The following is an 18,633-nucleotide window of genomic DNA, read 5'->3' as shown; positions in this document are numbered from 1 at the left end:
CTTCCTAACGTGTCGCTAGTGAGGCCCAGACATCTCTCCGAAAAACAGATGAGCAAAAGCCGATTTTCTCTCAAGCTGTATTAGGCAGCAAAGAAACGTTACACGTAGATTTTTCTTAACTGTTCATTCACGTTTAGTGGGCACTTCAGATTACATTTCTCTTATGTGTTGTGTTTTAACCTGGCAGGCAGCTAAAATGACCACACAGCCATTCGCTCACTCCCCCCACAGTGGGATGGGGGAGAGGATCGAAAAAAGTAAAACTTGTGGGTTGAGATAAAAACAGTTTAATAGGACAGAAAAGGAAGATAATAATAATAATGAGGATAAAAGTACATACAAAAAAAGTAATGCTCACCACCCCCTGACTGATGCCCAGTTGGTTCATGAGCTGCAGCCCGCCCCGGCCAACTCCCCCCAGCTTATATACTGAGCATGAGACGTCATATGGTACGGAATACCCCTTTTGCCAGTTTGGGTCAGCTGTTCTGGCTGTGTCCCCTCCCAGCTTCTTGTGTACCTCCTGCGGAAGGCTCACGCCTCCTCGATGGCAGGGCCTGGGAAGCTGAAAAGTCCTTCACTTGATTGTAAACAATGCTTAGCAACAACTAAAACATCAGCCTGTTATCAACCTTGTTTTCACACTAACTCCAAAACACAGCACTACACCAGCTACTAGGAAGAAAATTAACTCTATCCCACCCAAAACCAGGACATTATGGCAACTGCAATCAAAGTTTTGTAATAAGGTATGTACCTCTCAAAAATTGAGGGTGAGTTCAGTCACAAAGCATGTCTTCCTTTGAAATACTCAGAAACAGCTCTTAAAAGGAAATATTGATATTTGCAAAGCTCGGTAAATTAGTCAGAAATCAATGTTAGCCTATAAAACACTAACATTCTCTTGGATATTAACCACCATATATGGATGAATTACTTCCATTAATTTTTATCTAAAAAACAGACTTTTGCTCCAATTTTAATGTATTTTTTATCTCATGCAAAAATAGCAAGACTTTTTAAAAAGTGTCTAGAAAAAAAAGATAAAATATTTCCATTTTCTTTTCCACTTACATAATTAATATGATCTACTTATGCTTTCTTGTTACTGCAATGTCATTTTTTTGCCACTAGGGGATCCCAAGACCACAAACCCAAACTGAAGCCACAACACACAGTGATTCCCATGGAATTAATAGCAGAAGCAACAACACTAATAACACTAAATGCTGAGCCAACGTCCTTGGTAAAGTCCCTAATACTGGCCACTAAACCTGAATCTTCCTAAGTCAATGGTGGTGTAGGGTGCCCTCCTCCACATCCTTACAAAGCTCGACTTAAAACAACTGCTATGCACTTCCCATCTCAAAATGGCATCGACCATCTGATGAAGTATTTCAAGGAACACATCCAATATTCACAATTGACTGAATATTTAGATCAAAGTAGAGCAGAAAGTATGCAGGAAGAAAGTGGCCAAGAAGTGCTGGGAAAATGAAGATTCAGTAGTACTGCAAAACACAGATAAGTAAATGCGCTGAGACAGTGAGAAGAAAGAGGAAATGTCATAACTGTGGGGCAACAGAAATGGAGAAGGTTAAAAACCGAGATGGAAAGGAAGAGGCAAACAAAAGCAGACAAAGCATTTTTTCATGCTTCCTAAAATGCCATCCTAAAAAGGCATCAACCAGGCAAAGGAACGTGTAGTTCACAAGCTAGACACTTAATAATCAAGCCATATTTATCCTCTGATTTCCTTCTTTCACCTATTTCAATCCTACCTGCTCCTTTGTCTCAGATTTCTACCATCCAACTTACCCACACTCTTGCTACCCTTAAAGCTCAATGACTCCACCAAAGTGCCTATCATTGACTTTCAGTGCTGATTTCCTGTCACCTCTCCAGCCCCTGGCTATGTGCTGTATTGTTTTCTAAGTATCTGAGCTGTGCTGAAAGGCTCCAAGTACTCTGCATTTGCACAAGACATGACGACCCTGAAGCTCTCTGTAGCTGGATCTTCCAGGTGTAGGTAGGCAGGTCCTGGGCAGATGGCTCTTTCTTCTAAGTCACACTATCAGTTACCCAGAAAAGTAATCCCACCAAACGGACATACACTTGCAGTAGTTTTATAGCAGAACTGATTCCTGATAACATAAGAATCAGGCACTCAGTCTTCCAGTAGATTCAAAATACCCCCATTCTCCTCACCCTTCTGCGTCCTCTGATTTACCGGCTTAATAATAGAAAAGCTGTTGTTTCTAACACTTTAGAAAATGTTATTTTTCTTCTGCTCCTGGTCCTGTATTTTCACACTGACTACTTTAGGTACTCAAATATGACTCCAGCTGTACATTCTCTCTGTAATCAATGGGCATAGACAGTTCCTTCCAATGGTAAGTCACAGCATTCAAGTTAGATGCTTGAAGTCAGTGTGAATACCTATCTGCGTATTGTGTCTACGTTTAGGCAAGCAATTTTGTTACGGTCGGCCTTCCAATGTACCATAAGGTAAGGAAATACCACAGTTTTTCTTTTATTAATTATCTAGAGATAGACAAAGCAGGTAAGATTTTTTTCATGCGTATGATTTCTGAACATCAAGGCGTAAAGGGGGTGAGATATCAGATGGAAAACACCCACAACTCCTCTTAAACCACAATAAGTGTAGGTACTTGGCAACTTTCATGTAAATAACAGCATCATAATAGCAATTTATCTTCTTCTGCACATGGAACAAAAGAAACACAAATGAAAAATTACCTGAGCACCGTAGACTCGTTGCATTGCTTGAAGCAACTGGTTTGTATATTCAGTAAGGGTTCCTGCATCTTCTTCAAATACACTGAGCAAAGACCGAGTCTTCAATGAAAGAAAAAAAGCGAACTGGTTTAGTCCCAAGTAAAAATATTAAAAAGAATCATAAACAACTCTAAATAAATGGTAGCAAAAAATACAAATCAATCAGAAATAATAAGCCTTGAACTTTGCATTATTCTGTTTATTCAGAATCTAAAAACATGTAGAAATTAGTCCTTCTATTATGGATAGGTAAACTGAGGCATAAGGAAGTGAAGTGATAAAATGCTGTGGCCAAATTCCGAGTCCCAGTCTCTTGCTGTAACTAACAGACATTCCTTCCAAGGTAATCAGGAATGTAAAAAATCCTGAATATCTGCCTGCTGACTATAGTAATCCAAAGCACATTAAGGACTCTCTGTCAAACACCACTGCTTGCTCACTTTACTTCTCTAACGTCAGACTGCACTAAAAGCACCCCTTTCCATGAGATAATTTACAGAGTATTATTCACTCTCAGTTGTCTTGAGCAACTCTTAAAGGGCCACTGCCAAAGCTAGATGACATAATCAAACATAATCAGACCAAACAACTGAGTGTTCATCCATAACAACAGGCACAGAAGTATACACCCACTCAGAGATACCCTGTACTTTCTCCATTCTGCTAGCTCATCCTTGTCAGCAAATGGGAGGAAAAAAGAGCATAATGACTTATGTTATCTTAAAGACATGAATTCCGTTGGTTTGTTTTGGTGGAATCATCAGGAACAAAGAATTATGTTGCGACACAGCTCCTGAGATGGGAAACAAAGATATCTCAGAATAATGCTGAGCTCCAGAATTTGCTAGATCAAGACAATAATGAAAGAGAGAAGGCTGTCCCTTTAACAAAGTTGTGATCCATCCTTAGTCTTAACTTTACTAAATCAAATCTATTTGATGCTAACTGGCAATGTCTTTCCATCTGTACAGCTACCTAATTTATATGACATAAACTACTTTCATCTGCTAATGTGAGGGGCACACATAAACTCCAGTACTTTAATAATGATGTCAGTCCTGTAACAGAGCAAGTGCTTTATCTATCCTCCTATTACAGGACTCTCTAATGTACCCGAAGTATCCAGGTTCGAATCTGGGAAATTTATTTCAAAGCTTTAAGATAGATTTAAGTTGCTCCACTGTTTTAACAGAAGGCACATGTACTTCCTCCTAGCAGTTATTCTTCTCTGCAAAACTCTCTGCCTAGATTTTACGGTTGCCTTGAAAAACTCGGGATCAGCATCCTTCAAGAACCCTGGCCTAAGATTAACTGTCATTTCATCTCTGCCGAGAATATCTAAGCCAGAAATTAGTGTTGCTCAGCAGTTAAAGTACATGACTTGGGAGTCAGTCCATGGGTTCCATTCTACACATTGCAAGGGAGTACTTCCATACTTTCAATAACTCTAAAGATCTCAACATTTCAGTCTAACGCGCTAAGCTGCTACAATACTTCCTACCTTAGAGACACTGGCAGTCAATGCATTTGGGAAACTAGTTTGAGATCTTAGCATGTAAGGAGATACGCAACACAAAGTACTGTTTTCAAATAAAGAGAACATAAAAACCAAAAAATGCAGAGAAGGCCAAGTCAATGAAATGGATACCAGGAACTCAAACTTATAAAAGACCTTTGTGCAGAACCTCCCTACAAGGACAGTGGCATGATTTTGAAAGTTTTCCACACTAAGCTATTATTTCAGTAATTGAAAACATACTGCTTTTCAAAATATCTGTTTTAAATGTTTTATCTTGAATGATGCATTAAAACAAGTAAAACTAATGCCAGCAAATTATCTCCTATCTCCACAGTGCTCATTTTCCCTGTGTTGGGTTATAACGGCACATGAAATGCAGAGGGTATGAAGATGATTAAAAAATAAATATGGGGAAGGTAAAAATGATAAAATTTGACACAATGTTTATCAACACAAATCTCAAGCCAAGATCTAAAAATTAAAAAGAAATTGCCTGAAGTAGGCTACAAATCACACGTTTCTGCATGCTGGAAAAGGTTTCCAAACACACTAATGTCAGCCAGATTCCTAAATCTTACTGAATTTTTGCAGATTCAGTGTTTCAGATGTCTAAATATGGACTGAAGTAGAACAGCTCTGGGAAATAATTTCTGAAAGTCTTGGCCTCAGTTATTAGCACATTGTTCAAAAATAATAAAAACAATAAATGATTCAAGCAGTTTGGAAGTTATTCTTGGAAACATTTATATTTAAGAACACCATTTTAAATCACTGCAACAAAATACCAGCATGCGTATATTTTTGTTGTTGCTGTTTTGACAAATTCTGGAATAGCAGCTAATGCTGCTGAAATAAACCAGTAATCCAAATATTCAGCTAACATTTAGGAGGCCTCATTAATAGCACCATTATCTCAGCTTCTGGAAACACAGGAAAAAAAAGTCTACTTTCATGTAAGTATTTTCCTTGGCTTTAGCATGACTGCTTACGTAAATTTCTCTCCTATTTTATGGCCAAACACTTCAAAATTAAGACAATTATTGTGGCCTTTTTCAGCCAGTGCTTGCAGACAAATCAAGACAAAAGTACTATATTGCTGGAGAGAGAGAAATCAAGTCTCAGAAAACTGATGAAGAAATAACTTTGGCCTAATTCTCTTCTGTCTGGCTTGTAATTTACATACTTCATGTAGTTTATACAAAGTGAGGTTATATCCTCATTTTACCATCTCTCTGCATTGCTGTAAGTGACTGCACCAGGCAGAAAAGAATAAAGTCACTTTATGCAGAAGTGAATGATCACATAAGCTGCCATGTTCTAAGTTCTGTGGGTCAGAGACTGCCTTTTTCCTTTGATTTTGTAGCATCCAGCTCACAGAGGTCCCCTGTTGTGCTGTGAATCTGAAGATCTCCCTAAGAAAAAAGTAATAAAAATATAAAAGACTAGGAAAAAAAAATCTGCTTCCTTGCATGAAAAAATAGATTTTAGCAACACTGGGCCATTATAAAAAAATAAACAATGCCCCTCCCTCTCAAAGTTATAGGACTTGAACAAAAAGTAATGACCAAATCAAGCCAAAACATCCTGCAAATACTCAGGTTTTCGCACAGCCTGGTATTTCCAGTAATTGCAAAGGAGATGTTAACAACCCTCATTTCAGGTCAGAAGAAAGATGAAGACCTCCAAATTCAATTCAGTGCATTGTTCAGCTGCTTTCAGTCAGTGTTACATTTTTAATCATTGAAGGAGGTGTTGACGGAAGAGGTAAATGAGTTCACTTACGCTGCGTGTCAGGTTCTTCAGCTCCAGAATGCACCAGAGATGTTAATACCAAAAATGTTAAAACCCACTCATAATAAATCTAGCACATTTTGGTAAACTGTGGAACACAGAACAGGTCAGGCTGGCAAAGAACTCTGCAGGTCACCTTGTCCAAAGCCCTGCTCAAAGCAGGGCTGACTCTGACGTTATATCAGATTACTCAACACTTTTTCCAGTCTAGCTTTGAAAATCTCCAAGGAAGAAGATTCCACATACACCATATTAAACAGATGATGAAAATCATTCTTACTAGGATTGGATTTCATGGAATTATATAAAAACAGGATAAGAAGAGGTGATCAAGATGAGCCCTAAGACTCATTGAGTCCTGACAGGTGCACGTCCAATCTTTCCTTCAAAATGTCTCTTGACAGACTCCGTAACACCTTTCAGCAATCTGCTCCACAGCTTACCTATTCATTCCTCCTCCTGATCCATCAGGCAGCGAGTTAGGATTACAACAAAGGGCTACCTGGGAGCAGGATCCATGCTGATCCACCCTGCCCTCCCTTCTTACCTGCTTCAGCAATTACTTTTGTATCTCTGCGCTACACTTTGCCCTCAAGTGCACCTTCCCCACCCCTCTGTGAAATTTCCACTCTTTCCCCTTCCCCTTACTTCTCGCTTCCACCCAAATTTCCCTCCTTCCATCCTCCTTTCCCAGCTCTCAAGGCTCACACCTCTGTGTTGCCTGAAAACATCACAACATGGCATGTTCTTCACTGTGGGGTTTCCACGGTCATCAGGGGTCATTTCTGCAGCAATGCTGTATCATGGCTTCCAGCAGTGGGGCACAGGGCGCTACACTAGGCTGGGCGTAGCACAGAGGTGAGGGCAGAAACGTACTCCCCTGCCTGCAGGGGTTTGGAAGAAAATGGCGGCAACCACCTGTCCTCGTTTCTCAGACTCCTTCAGAAGGAGGTCACCTTTGGTGGGATCTACCTCGCCTTGTCTATCCCCACAGGAACACCCTGTATCTGAACTACTGCCCTTGGGACCCGAGTGGGAAGGAGCAGCACACTGGCGGTGACATTCCTTCAGCCCACTTTTGTCACCAGGGCCAGGTGACTTACAGAGCAGAAGTCTCCCTTTCCCACAGGGACCTCGGAGGAAGACAGGGCATGGAGCCACGTGCACCTATCCCTCCCCAACACACCTCACCCCTTCGGGGCAACCCTCATAGTCAGCCAGCGCACCCCCAGATGGGCCAGCATGAGGAAAAAACAAAGGAGGGGTCACTCTGAGGGAGGTGAGGAGCAAGCGTGCAGTGCCCCGACCTCCTCACACCCTGCCCCTCCGCGCTGGGGTGCGGGCCTCTTCCCCGGAGGTCCCTAGGAGTAGACACGGCTTGTTTTTCACTGACATAAGCCCAGTAGGAGACCAAAGCCTTCCTCCGGTGCCACACGGGTATCGTTTACCTACTTCACAGCATCCCCGCGTCCCGACGGCTCCGACAGGCGAAGTCACCCTGACCCACTTCTCCGTCCGTCGGGAGCCCGCCCCGCTGCCCCGCCGCCTTACCCTCCTGCACCGCCTGCTGACACCCCTCTCCCCGCCCCGGGACGGCTACTCCCCGACCCTCCGGAGGTGTCAACCCACCGCCGGCCCTGCAGGACCCAGCGGGCTGCCCGCCGGCACCGCCAGCTCAGGTGCGTCACACCGGCGGGCGGGCGGACTCTCCCCCTGCAGCGGTCGCGGCGCAGCTGCGCCCCCCGCCCCAGCTTCGCCCCTGGCAGCGGGCCGCTACCTGCGGGCTGTCCTGCAAAGCCTCTTCCAGGAGGAGTTTATCGACGGCGGGCATGTTGGCGCTGCGGTGCGGCTGGGCGCAGGCAACTGGGTGCTCGGCGACAGCGGACGCGCGCTGGCACGCCCCGGCGGCGGGGCTCGGCAGCGTCCCTCCCCGCGGGGGCGGCCGCGGCTCTCCGCGGACAGCGGGGCACGGCGGCTGGCTGGCTGGCTGGCTGGCTCCGCTGACGGGGTGGGGGCGGCCGTCCGGGGCCGCTCACTCCTCCCAGTTCCCGTCCGCCGGAGGAAGCGAGTCACGGGGAGGGCCGGCGGCGGGAGGGAACGCGGCAGGCGGGGGGTGGCTTCCTGCCGCCATTAACTCCATGGGCCTGGCCGGCGCTGCGGCGGCCTCGCCCGTGGGGATGGAGGCCCCAGATGGAGGACGCCCTATCCCCTCCTCCCCAGCCGCAGGCAGCAGGGGCAGTAATGGCCTGCCACAGCCCCGCTCTTGGCTCCATCCCCTGGACAGTAGGGTGGCGGGAAGGTGGGTGCAGCAGGGGCAGTGGGATCCCCCACTTTGCTGAGGGTGATCTCCTTGGCTGTTAGGGTGCGTGGGTGTGATGGAAACGAGGGTAAGATCTCATCCTCCAGCCCAGGCCTGTGGGGCTTCAGGACCTCCAGCTGTGGGTGAGCCCTTTGCTGTGCCCCTCGGGGTGTCCCAGCTCCTCAGGGGCACCGCAGGGCTGGGGGCTGCCGGCGGGGCCAGCCAGGCTACTGGAGCCCCAGGTGGCTCGAAGAAGCATCCCAGGGCCTCGGCCACTTTCCAGGACCAGTGAAGCCACTGGCTAAGATAGACCCACTTAGAAATGGCCCTCCTTTGTGGCATCTGCATTCATTCTTGTTTATGGACAACTCTGTAAGCGAAGCTGTGGGACCACAGAGTGCGCCAGGCAGGTCAATACCCACTTAGCCATGTCCCTCCACTTGGGGGGTTGGAAGGGACGAGTTTTAAGTTACTAGTCCTTTATGTACAAAGCCATGTTTTTATTACCGTCTCATTGCTGTCTTAATTGCGTGGATAACTTTGGCATTTGGACATTAGCTTTGTTCAACTAAGCATCTGAATTAATGTTTTCAAAGTAAGCAGAGTCTTGGTTGATCCATGAGTATTTCATTATGTTCATGTTTTTGAAGGGTGGCCCCTGCTCTCGGATGCCTTGGTTTCTCTAAAAGTCCAGAGCTACTGATCTGTAGATTAGATGCTCCATGCTTGTCAGCTGTAGCCTTTGTTGTTCCAGTGTGGCCCAAGACAAAAATGGAAATACTCAAAACCAGAATCCCGTTTAAGAAAAAAACATTTTTGAAGAGTTTAGGAAGAATCCTGCCAGTTAAACAGAATACTCAAACAAAAATATTGGCTGTAAAATGATAAGGTGTTACCATCTTAGAAGAAATTTCAGTCTTCAGATAATGCATGTTGCTGCCCTCTTTTAAAAGAACAATAATTTTTAAAAAACATGCAGCTTGAGTTGTAAAAGAATTCTGAATATTAGGATTGACCTGCTTTGCCATTATGGTAAGTGCCTGCTCTTTGTGTCTAAATCCCAGTGGATTTTTCCACTCCTGTCATTCTTAAACAATGGTGAACATTTAATGTGGCAAGAAAGGTGATAGCTAATACAGATTTTTATTTTTTGTCTGATTAAAAGACTGTACACAAGCAAGTGGCCTTAGGAAAGTTTTGCAGATCAGCTGGATGATTGTTTGCTTTTATTATGTATGAGAAGTGCTCATTGAACCCTGTAATTTTGGCTCAGATAGTACTGTGGGTCTGACATTGATTGGTATTGCTTCTGAAGCTCATGATGGGACCTTTAACCCAATGTGCCAAGCCTGCCTTGGTATGACTCTGCTGCACTGGTCCTGAAGCTGGACTCCCTGTTCCAGGCCCTGGAGTAAGAACAGAGTTCTCACATTCAGTCCACTTTTCCTGCCTGAATAAAGATGCTGAGCCATAATAAAGATCACTAGCTAATACCAAAAATATCAAGTATGACAGTATATATTTACATAATGAGAAAACAAAAATAGATATGGCTTTATCATAATAATGGTCAAAAGTGGTCAGAGATTTGGGGTTTTTTTTGCCTACAGAATATGAAGTACAGCACTAGCTCGGCATTAGACTTAAGAATCCATCACTGCTTCTGAGCCAATTTTGTCAGTTTGTGTTAAAGTCTTGTTTTTCTTTCTTCAGAGATTTTTAAAACATTATTTGAAATTCAGTGAGGAAGACAAGACCACGCTTTATCAGATTTTCTATATCTGCTAAAGTAGCTTCAGGGCATTTTTTAATATTTCCCAAATACTTCTATTACAATTCTGCCCTTTTCTTTCCCCTTCTAGTCTTGAAATAGTTCAGCAACAGTTCTTTCCCATTGGGTTGAAGTGTTTCCTTCACCGAGAAAACATCGGTGTGGTTTGTGTTTTTATTTCACATTGTCTTCCCTCCCAAGAGCTATAACCTTTAAGGTCTTATCTTGTTTCTCTTGATGGCTTTGTTTAGTCTAAGGTTCAAGTGTAGAAGCCTGTTGTCATTCCAAAATTGAGGACACCTATTTCTAGAACAGGTTCTACTAGTGTTATTTAAATAAAACAAAAAGCACTTCAGTAACTACTGAAGGGTGATGGTTTTACTATCTGTCATTCTTTTCTGCATCATTACTTACACAGCTATAAACTTGGTGGATTGCTTTTTTGTAGTGATCAAAACATTTTTATTGAACTTTCCCACTACAGTCCAGCTGGTTTTGAATTTAAAAGAAAATCTTGCCTACTGATAATTGTAATTACCTTTTCCTTGTATTACTGATAATTGCAATTAATTTCCCAGTCACCTAGTTTTATTAGGTCTCAAGAATTATTCTTCAGTCTTGGCAGCTCCAAATAATGTTTCTAAAATAAGTAAAATAATCCATAGTACTACCACCAAGCAATTCAACAGTATCTTTATACAACAGTAGTGGTATTATAAAAAAATTGGGTCCATTTGCGTATAGGCAGACCTTTGGATAGGGGGTGTCTAAGCCTTTGACATAAGAAGATGCTGTCTCTGAGTTTCACGGGTTTCTGTGCATGGCACCAATGCTGCTGTGCTGGGCTGCCAAGCCTAAGCAGGGTACTGGGAACAGCCTGGCCAGTCCAGCTCCAGGTGGCATGTTTCTGGGGTGCTCTGTGGTACTTGTGCTGCATCTGATAGCCAAGGTAGCTTCTTCAGAGCTGTCTTGGTAGCTTTATATTGTACAGTATTTTTTATCCCTGTCTGGAAGGGAAGCGGCACAGCGTTTTATCTTGTCATGTGGTCCAGGAGCTGCTCACTGCAGTGGGCAGTGCTAGCAGCAGACTAACCCCACTTCAGCTCCTGTCTTCTAAATTCAGGTATTGAGTGCAATACTCAATTACTACAAAAAGTCTTGCTAGTGAAAAGCACTCTCATAGCTATTCGTCAAAGTCAAATTTAATGGGAACATTGTACATATGGGAAGAGAATAGGGAAACAGCAGACACAGTACCTAGAATTAATCACCTGAATGTTCAAAAAAACCTGTCATGGCAATATGAACTGAACTGGAGAACACTTCAAGTAAGCAGTCCAATTAATTTTTATGTGCGTATTCTGTAACCTACAGATGACTTGATTATGTTAAAATAAATGCCTCTTAGAATGTGAAAACTTAAAGTAAAAACCCCAGATCAGCCAAAATGAAATTGATGCATACTTCTTACAAAACTAATAAGAATTGATGGTATCAAATAAAATCAATAAATAATTGAGCGTTGAGTATGAAGTAATTCATTGCGTGAACTAATTGTACTGTTTCTAAGAAAAGATGGTGCATCTTTCCAGCAAAAGCCTGAATGTAGCCCAAAAATCTCATTGAGAGAATGAACAATTTTAAAGGAAAGAAGAAAGTTTGGATTGATCTGTAAGCTCAAGATTTGTCTGCTGTATAAATCTCTTGACAAAGTGAAGTAAGATCTTCCAGTACTGCTGCAGTTTTGCAGAAATTAGTGCATCTTCGAACTTGAACTTGGGGTTTTATGTGTGACAGTCTTGTTCCTGTGTAGGCTCGTCAGGAATATCCCTTGGTAACCAGCCAGCCAAGTATGGTCCTCCCCAGGCTGCCTTTGCTCATGTGACAGAAGGCACCACAGCATGAGATGGCAGCTGGGGACCACTGTGCCTTCTGCAGGATGGTGGGGTCTCAGTGTCATGCTTCCAGGTTTGCCCAAATGCTCATCCACCTCACTGCCCAGCGCCAGCTCGGGGCTGGAAGCAGTAGTGCTGAGCCTGGATGGTGCTGTGCCCAAGTTAATAAGCCCTGCCAGCTTTAATTGGCCTGTTTGGAAACAAGGCAGCTGTTGTGCATCCCTAGCATAATTTGTTTCCAAATTCGATAATCCACCCAGTATTAATGGAGAGCTGACTATAATTATTTTTTCTGGTTAGACTAGTTACAGAGTAAGTCATACTGCATTGTGTTTTCTTTCTCATATGTTCCATTATAACTTTAAAGAACATGTTGTGTTATACTTCCTTTTTGGCTTCATACCTTATACTTCACAAATTTCTGAGCACTAGTGTGCTAGTCACATGTTTGCTAAGTCAGCTGAGTCTATTTATGCATTTAACACAGTGTGTAATATTCTCATTCTTCGTGCTCAGTAACAGAGAAATCTGAACTACAGATAACTTTTAGAAGTGTAATCATTTAGCCTAAGTTGTGCAGCTGTCCTCCATAAATATAGAGGGTATATTAAATGATAGTAGCAATAAATTGCTTCAAATGAATTGTTTACAAGTGAAAGATTTCAAAAAGACTCTCACTACTCTCACTACCAGGAGCATCCTGAAACAATTTTTGAATGGTATCTGAATAAATTACTGGTTAAATTAATAATAGGGCATCTAATGTGCAGGAGAACTCTTGGACACATAGAAAAGGAGTATCTTGTGATTTCGTGTATGACCCACAAGATAATACCAGGCTGAAATAAAATTCCATTGAAATTATTAATTGCCATGTAACCAAGACCTCATGCTCTTTGTTTTAATGTAAAACACATGGCTTTGTTTATTTCCATTAAACACATTAGCAATATGCCAGAATGGATATGTACAGATGTACTGACTAGTGGGATGGATTGAATTAAAATCTCTTTGAAGGTGAAGGGTGTAACTGCCATCTTTAATTTCATGTAATTTAAGGACAATTAAGTTCCCTCATGTAACCAAGTACAGCAGCAGCCTCCATCTAGATCCAGAATAAAAATATGGTTTCAAAAGCCGAAGACTCTGATGACAATACTGGCTAGAGGTATTGCCACCGCTTCCCCATGCCTCCCTCTGCCCTGGGGTGTGTGGCCTCGGGTGGTGGTAGCACCACTCTCTAGGAGCCTGCCTGATGCAGGGCATCTGATTTAACAGTTTGCATTTGCCTTGCAAGGAACAGGAGCAAGCAGAGAATGGGTGGTTCGTCGGTAGCAAGAAGTATCAACATATTTTAAGCTAATATTATTACTTTCTGTCTACAGTTTTTTGCAGTGCTTGGACAAGTGCTAAGGTACAGGCTCCTCTCTCCTTTTAGCTGTGCTTTTTGTAACGTATGTTGCTCCCTATCCTAACCTAGCCAATATGTTCCCTATTTCATGTGATGATCCTATGGAGTTTGAGGGTATCTATCTGAGGTACTAGTGAAAAATCTTACTGTCAAATGCAACAAGTAACGGAAAGAATAATACAAGTGCTTCGTCAAAGAAATGCGCATGTGGTATGATTCTGTAGATTAAAATAAGAGACATCTAGTGCCTGGCATATAATTGCTTTATGAAATGCTAATAAGTTACCTAATAGGTGTAAAGGTTACCAAAGGTCAGAATACTGTGTTGCAAATGCAGGTTGGATGTGCAGGTAGGACTGTCAGTTTAGTGTCAGAGGGAACACTGACTCAGAGCCCTTCTTTTGTAGTATTTAAAATACATCATTAATCCAAATATCAGAAGGAAACACACTTAACGTTGTCACTGTGTCTAAAACCAGCTTTTAGCCTAATTTTTTTTGTCATGAGATCACCTGATCCAACCAGGTGCGGCACTCTGTGTTTCCTTCTGAGCAACAGAATCGCAAAGTTCATGTTGTCTTTACTGTGATCTCTCCCTTTAATTCACCTTCCCTTGGCATCTCTCTATGGCTGCTTGGGCTAAAAAAGCTGAATAAAGTCATAACACTTACATGTAGTGGAAAATATCCTAAGGCCCATTAGAAGTCCAGTGTCACGGTTTTCAGCTGGAATAGAGTTAATTTTCACAAGAAGCTGGGAGGGGACACAGCCAGGACAGCTGACCCAAACTAACCAAAGGGATATTCTGTACCATATGACGTCATGCTCAGTATATAAGGAGGGGGCTGGCCAGGGAGGAGGGGTTGCTGCTCAGGGTTGCACTGGGCATTGGGTTCCAGGCGGTGAGCAAATCACATCGTGTATCACCTGCTTTGTATATTCTTTTAGTAGTATGATTGTTATTTTCCTCTCTCTTTGCTGTCCTATGAAACTGTCCTTATCCCAACCCATGAGTTTTACCTTTTTCTTCCAATTCTCCTTCCCATCCCACTGGGGGTAAGGGAGGAGCGAGCAAGCGGCTGCGTGGTGCTCAGCTGCCAGCTGGGGCCAAACCGCGACAACCACAACAGTCTGTTAGCCCTTTTGGCCCTCCTGCTTGCTGTTTGGGCTCTTTTTGTTCTGTGTATGTAGCACAGCACAAGGGGGTTCTGGTCCATAAATGAGGCTACTGCAGACTACGGAGGTCTCAAATGGCTCTCGTGGTTTCTTCTCCTTCTTTCCCTTGAGCTGAGCCTCCCTGCGCTGCCCAAGGCAAAGGCAGAGCAGGACCTGGTGGTGCAACAGGGTGTCATTGTATGTTTTTAGAGAAACAGCAGAAAAAACAGAGGATGAGGCAGAAAGCAATAAGGAAACTCTAGGCAGTGCCCGAATGGGCACTGATAACACAATCTGTTTCCTGAAGGGGAGTGACTCCTCCAGGCAGGCTGCCAAGGCAGCGCCATGAACATGAGTACGCAAGCAAGTGCTGGCACACCGGGCAAATACGCTGCTGCATTGCTGCCCAGGGAGAAGGTTTGGGCACCCCCAATCTAACTCAGCAGGAACCATCTCATGGAGCTCCGTGCTTCTCTACAGTGCTCAGATGCTTCCAGCTTTGTGAGATCAGGCGTTTCCAATTTTTCTTCCTGTCACGGTCACTTAGAAGTTCTGCTGCTGCCTGGGGAAAGCCAAATACTGGAAACTCTTTCCTGTCCTAAGACTGGACCCGCTGTTGCAAATGCAGGGCTTGCCAGAAAGCCAGATTTCTGCAGCATGGGCACTGAGATGCTCCATCCAGCATTGCTGCTGGTGGCAGGATAGTTGCCCTGGCATGCTGGTGGCTTGTTTTCATGGGGGCCAGTACAAGGGGAGCAGACTGGAATGACTATAGTGGGGGTTGCAAGCCACGTATTGTTACTACCTTTCATAGTGTTGTAGCTCTTAGACTGTCATGTCAGAGATGTGCTGGTCTTACAACCAGAGCACAGCCCCCAGGAAGGCTGCAGATTGTGGTCCCTAGGAAGGCTGGCAGCAGGGCCAGACTGCTGCTGTTAGGAAGATAATTCTTCCTGTTGGCAAACCTCTCTCATTTTTTCCCAGGATAAAGGCCACTGTGAGCAAGGTACAAACAAGATGAATTATCTCACCAGGCCGCGGGCAGCTTGCTGGCTATGAACTGTCCACCTTAGGTGACTGAGCACCTCACATCAACTTCTCCGGAGTTCGCCTTGCAGCAGAAAAGCTGCCCTGCCCTTGTGCTTTCCGCTGTGAGATTTGCGATGCAGGCAGGTGTTTTGTAACCCATGTAACAATGCCATGTGGTACCTGTGCACTTGGCTATCTGGCTCCAGTCCTGCAAACATAGAAACTTGTGTTTAACCTGTCAAATTCCTGGAGATTAATCAGGCACATAAATGTTGGCTGGATCTGTAAATAGTTTTCCAGGTCTTTCAAATTCATTTGTGGTAACACATTGCTTGCCCTTGTTTTTCTTTCATTTTTACAAACGGAACATTTAGTTCAAGGGTCACATACAGTCGTTATCTTTAAATACTCCATAAAAATAAGCGCCGACAAAATCCTAGGTCAGCAAGCATCTGTCTTTGTGAAAACCATGAAGTGTGTAGACAACATGTACAGCAGACAGAGTCAATAGGACCTGATAATATACATGAGTTTTTCTTAGAGGGGACCAATGGTTCCTAACTAGTTTTTCACCTTCTCAAATCAAACCTGTGTGAAACAGCAAAAAAGAAAAAAGCCTGAGGCAGAAGAGCAATGCATATCCATGACTGGGAGAACATGAATAATAATGCAATGGAAAATATTCTCGTCAGCATTTAAACTAATTTAATTGCTTTGAAATAAATCTATGACAAAAGAAAAGTCTGCAGAGTTTTTCAGCCCTTGCCTGAACAGAACTGCTTGTGCATACAGTACTTCAGAGATCTTGTTACATTTGATTTACACTGCATTGTAGCATTGCCAAATGGGGCAATGTTCAGTACTTTGAAAACAAAATCGAGACAGAGCGGCTTAGTTTCAAAGAAGCGCTCTGGTTATTGTTAGGTTTGAGTCCAGATCTCTTCTTGTTTACACTGTTGTACATTTGGATCGGTGCTGCTGGCACATGTGGTTTCACCGTGTCGCAGCCTTCTGGGGCAGGTTTGCTGTGAGGGGCTACCAGGGCTGTCATCTCCCCATCAGCACTTCTCCAGGCAACATGTGCTTCTTGTAACAAGATGAGAGAGATTTGGGTTTTCCTTGAAAAGGACTAGTCCTTATCATTGTGAAGGAAAGAACAGATGCAAGTCCTCAAAACCTAAATGCTCACTAATCAGAAATCAAAGAAGTAAATCTCTACAGCAATTATTTTAAGCTAAGTTCATAATTCTCATGCAATCCCACACATTTTAAGAGCCCCAAGTAATGATTTTTGGACATAGTTGCAAATATTAGTAAATAAAATACTAGTGTTTTGGGAATAATTCCAGGGATATAGTGAGAAACAGCTGGGCTTGAGTTTTGGTGCGTTGCCTCCATTATGTTGTTAAATCTGAAATGAATGAAACTGGATTGAGAGCAGCCCTGAGGAGAAGGACTTGGGGGTGTTGGTGGGCAAGAAGCTCAACATGACTCGTCAATGTGCACTTGAAGCTCACAAAGCCAATCGTGTCCTGGGCTGCATCAAAAGATGCGTGACCAGCAGGTCAAAGGAGGTGATTCTGCCCCTCTACTCTGCTCTCCTCAGACCCTACCTGGAGTGCTGTGTCCAGCTCTGGGGTCCCCAGGACAAGAAAGACTTGTTGGAGCAAGTCCAGAGGAGGGCCACAAAGATGATCAGAGGGCTGGAGCACCTCTCCTATGAGGACAGGCTGAGAGAGTTGGGGTTGTTCAGCCTGGAGAAGAGAAGGCTCCGGGGAGACCTTAGAGCAGCCTTCCAGTACCAAAGGAGGCCAACAAGAAATCTGGAGAGGGACTGTTTTACAAGGGCATGTAGTGATAGGACAAGGGGTAATAGCCTTAAGATGAAGGAGGGTAGGTTTAGATAAGATATTAGGAAGAAATTCTTTATTGTGAGGGTGGTGAGACACTGGAACAGGTTGCCCAGAGAGGTTGTGGATGCCCCATCCCTGGAAGTGTTCAAGGCCAGGTTGGATGGGGCTTTGGGCAACGTGGTCTAGTGGAGGGTGTCCCTGCCCATGGCAGGGGGGTTGGAACTAGATGGTCTTTAAGGTCCCTTCCAACCCAAGCCATTCTGTGAGACTATGATTCTAGATAAAGTGTTTAATGCAGAGATTCCCAAACTCTATTTGTTTCTGTCTCTCTCTACCCTTTGTCTCTACTTGTAGATCCAGAAGCTGACTACATGTTAGAACAAGAGTGAATTGCTTCATCTTTATTAATGTAGGTGAGAGGAGATTGTCACCTTTATATAGGTGCTAAAAGGATGTCTCCTATGAGAACATTGTGTAACTGCACATATTGATTGCTTAGTTTGTTTTATTCCATGTGTACAAATACTCAGCTCTTACAAATATTTCAAATTATGTATACAAAAGCCTTCTCTAAGTACTTAAAAATTACTAGTATTTTAACTGTCAAAAATCACATTCTGATTAAAATTCAGTCTTAAAAACCATACTTTTACTCTTTGTCAGTCAATGCAAAATAATATAATTGGCATACGTGGGAGTCTTTTTTGAATAAGCTAACACATGCTGCTTCCATGTTGCTAATTGTATGAACAACTTTTTTTTTTTGCTGTATGCCTAATATGACAGAAGTTTCAATTAATCAAAATTATTAGCATTCTCTTGTATTAAATGCGTATTTAGATAAAGAAGTGCTGTTTTGATGGACATAGAGTTTTTTTCCTTTTTAACCTGGCTGGTATTTGCTGAAGCAGAATTCCATTTTTTTTATAAAATGGTACATACAGGTTATGAAAGTCCCATCCAGAGTGAATTATATGTAGCCTACCCAGGTTTTCAAAAAATAAGGTGGATAAATACACAGATTTGATAAAGACTTTTTCATCATGAGGATGTATCTCCTGTCTCTACAATCTGCAGGCACTCTGCATACAAAAACGAGGCAATGACTCTG

The 18,633-nt window shown here is 43.2% G+C and overlaps 2 protein-coding genes across 3 annotated transcripts in view; one reads left to right on the top strand and one right to left on the bottom strand.

Annotated features, from left to right (window-relative positions):
- APPL2 (adaptor protein, phosphotyrosine interacting with PH domain and leucine zipper 2) overlaps nt 1-8,147 on the bottom strand; it is a 39,270-nt gene extending 31,123 nt beyond the window's left edge. The window contains exons 1-2 of the mRNA XM_075754307.1: nt 7,887-8,147; nt 2,761-2,859 (exon numbers count right to left, since the gene is read on the bottom strand). Of these exons, the coding sequence (XP_075610422.1) occupies nt 2,761-2,859; nt 7,887-7,940 (153 nt within the window). The 5' untranslated portion in view covers nt 7,941-8,147. The remainder of the gene's footprint in view (nt 1-2,760; nt 2,860-7,886) is intronic.
- Nucleotides 8,137-18,633, top strand: part of C1H12orf75 (chromosome 1 C12orf75 homolog) — a 42,953-nt gene continuing 32,456 nt past the window's right edge. Inside the window, exon 1 of one of the 2 annotated variants that reach the window (XM_075754498.1) lies at nt 8,137-8,408. In XM_075754498.1, coding sequence (XP_075610613.1) covers nt 8,300-8,408 — 109 coding nt within the window. In that variant the 5' untranslated portion in view covers nt 8,137-8,299. The remainder of the gene's footprint in view (nt 8,409-18,633) is intronic. The other variant, XM_075754508.1, reaches the window with a different exon arrangement.

The sequence above is a fragment of the Balearica regulorum genome, chromosome 1 (genome assembly GCF_011004875.1).
Source record: "Balearica regulorum gibbericeps isolate bBalReg1 chromosome 1, bBalReg1.pri, whole genome shotgun sequence".
Classification (NCBI taxonomy): domain Eukaryota; kingdom Metazoa; phylum Chordata; class Aves; order Gruiformes; family Gruidae; genus Balearica; species Balearica regulorum.
This window is presented reverse-complemented; position numbering and strand designations above follow the sequence as displayed.